General features: G+C 44.2%; 1 protein-coding gene across 1 annotated transcript; it reads right to left on the reverse strand.

Annotated features, from left to right (window-relative positions):
- Positions 1–467: 467 nt before the first annotated feature.
- Positions 468–1,829, reverse strand: LOC139469242 (ras-related protein Rap-1b-like). Its single transcript, XM_071251380.1, has one exon. The coding sequence runs from the start codon at positions 1,827–1,829 to the stop codon at positions 1,146–1,148; it is 684 nt and encodes a 227-aa protein (XP_071107481.1). The 3' UTR covers positions 468–1,145.
- Positions 1,830–2,160: the final 331 nt, after the last annotated feature.

Here is a 2,160-nt window from a genome sequence, read left to right on the forward strand (position 1 = left end):
CTTAGGGCTGTATCATATTTTGCTGATACCTCCCAACCCCCTATTGTATATAACATTATGTCGTGCCCTCGTCCCGTCCCAAATACATGTATAATTTTGTATGGCCCCTTTCCTAAAACACACAGACATTTACATAACATTTTAACATTACAATCCCAAATGGTAGAACGACGACTCGGAAAATATGTCAGGAAGATGACTTTCGAACATCGCCATCGAACACAGCCATCGATGTGAGCCTTAGAGTTAAGACTGGCAAACGAACCCGGGATATATGCACTGAAAGCAGTTATTACTCAGAACACTGCCCAGTTGTGATGATGTGTAGTTATTGACAGAATCCGACATGGTTATTTGACATGACAAGCCAATGTTTGCATAATAACTCGATTCCATAATGTTCCGATAAAGCAACAAATCATTAATTTGTTCACGCCGTTTACTGATCGAGAAGTATGTACATGATATACCAACATATCACATCATTTTATCAACATATCATGATTTTATCAACATATAGTCTTCACCTGTTGATAGGGATATTTTGGTATAATTGTGTCCCTATGAAAAGTCGAGTAGTATATATTATCATTACGATATCGACACTTATATGATCAATATTATATTAACTATCATACAACACGTCACAACACATGCACAGGCACAGAAAGTCAGGAATTAAGGACTCCCAGTCTATTTTACAAGAACTGCTACTTTCAGTTCGTGGTGTATGAATGACTTTCGTTGTAGAACCAGTCAGTGCAATTTGAAAAAGTTTCTGCGACGTAATTGAGACAACTCTACTGCCTTCCACGAAAAACTCTTCTTCCAATACATGGATACAATTTTAGGCAGGAATATTTTACTAAAAGGTCAACGAGTCAAATGATAGGGGTATCGGTTTGTAACCCACCGTCGTCGCTGTATCAACGTTCAGCGTGTAAAAACGCCACGCGGACTGTTCTCAACGTCAAGGTGAAGGTCACGGCGTCTCCTGGAACACCGATGAGAATATCTTTGCAACACTTTTCTTGCATAAGGATTGGATGAGACAAATAGTTCCGTAGGATTTTTCGGAAACACGGATGTCCGTACGGATGGCATGGCAACTGTAGAATACCGTACATACCCTTTGTGAGGTTCCATCAGTTTAACGAACAACTATGTCTTTTAGGAGGATCGAGCTGTCGTCGCTGTACCAACACTGCCGGCATGGACCGACGTCGACGACGAACGGCTGGGCTTAGGGCATATTGAATATTGGACTGTCGTAAAATTTCTTTGAAAATGCCAACAATGTTGATATTGTCTTTGGCTGAGGCTTCAATATAACCGTTCCCCCATTCAATACATACAAGCGTCTCGGCCGTCTCACGCCCGATAACCCTCCGCTCTTCGGTAACGTCCGTCTTGTTGGCGGCGATGACGATGGGGACGTCTTCGCTGTTCTTCTCTTCTATGATCTCGTCACGGAGTTGTTTCACAGCTGAGAAAGAGGAATCATCGTCCACAGAATACACCAGCACAAACGCGTCCCCGGTGGCTATAGCTAGTTTCCTCATAGCCGGGAATGAATGCGTCCCCGACGTATCGAGGATGTCGAGGATGAGGTGCATGCCGTTGACGTCGTACTCCCCTCGATGGAGGTCCTCAACCGTGGCCTTGTACTCCTTCACGAATCTATCGTACAGAAACTGAGAGATGATCGCACTTTTCCCGACGGCCGCCGCCCCCATGACGACGATACGGTAGTGGGCCCTGCTTTTCGGGAGACGATGACCACCCCGTGGACACAGCTGCCCAGTGGAGGGTCGACCTGACGACAACATTTCTGCGAAAGATGCCGACAGCCTCCGCTGTATCTGAAATATGTAAGCCAACTGTCAATCGAACACGGTAAAAAAACCTCGTTAAATCTCACTGCTCACATGTGTGGACAAAAGGTATAGTCACACTGACAGACTAACCCCGGTGAAAGACGAACATTGCATTACTGAGTCCGAGCAGGGATTATATGACACGTCTATCGACTTCGATTGTAATTGGTTGTGATTGATATACATTAGGATCAATATTCATACACAGATACCGATGCTGCGGATTGATTGGGGGTATTTTATGATTATTTATCGGAGTTTGTAGGAAATGGACTGCCTGCAA

The sequence above is a fragment of the Haliotis cracherodii genome, unplaced genomic scaffold (assembly GCF_022045235.1).
Source record: "Haliotis cracherodii isolate W230 unplaced genomic scaffold, xgHalCrac1.p SCAF_2, whole genome shotgun sequence".
Lineage (NCBI taxonomy): Eukaryota > Metazoa > Mollusca > Gastropoda > Lepetellida > Haliotidae > Haliotis > Haliotis cracherodii.

What these genes read in the sequence shown, in the direction of transcription:
- LOC139469242 (XM_071251380.1), bottom strand. Translation starts at nt 1,829, where the DNA reads ATGTTGTCGTCAGGTCGACCCTCCACTGGGCAGCTGTGTCCACGGGGT.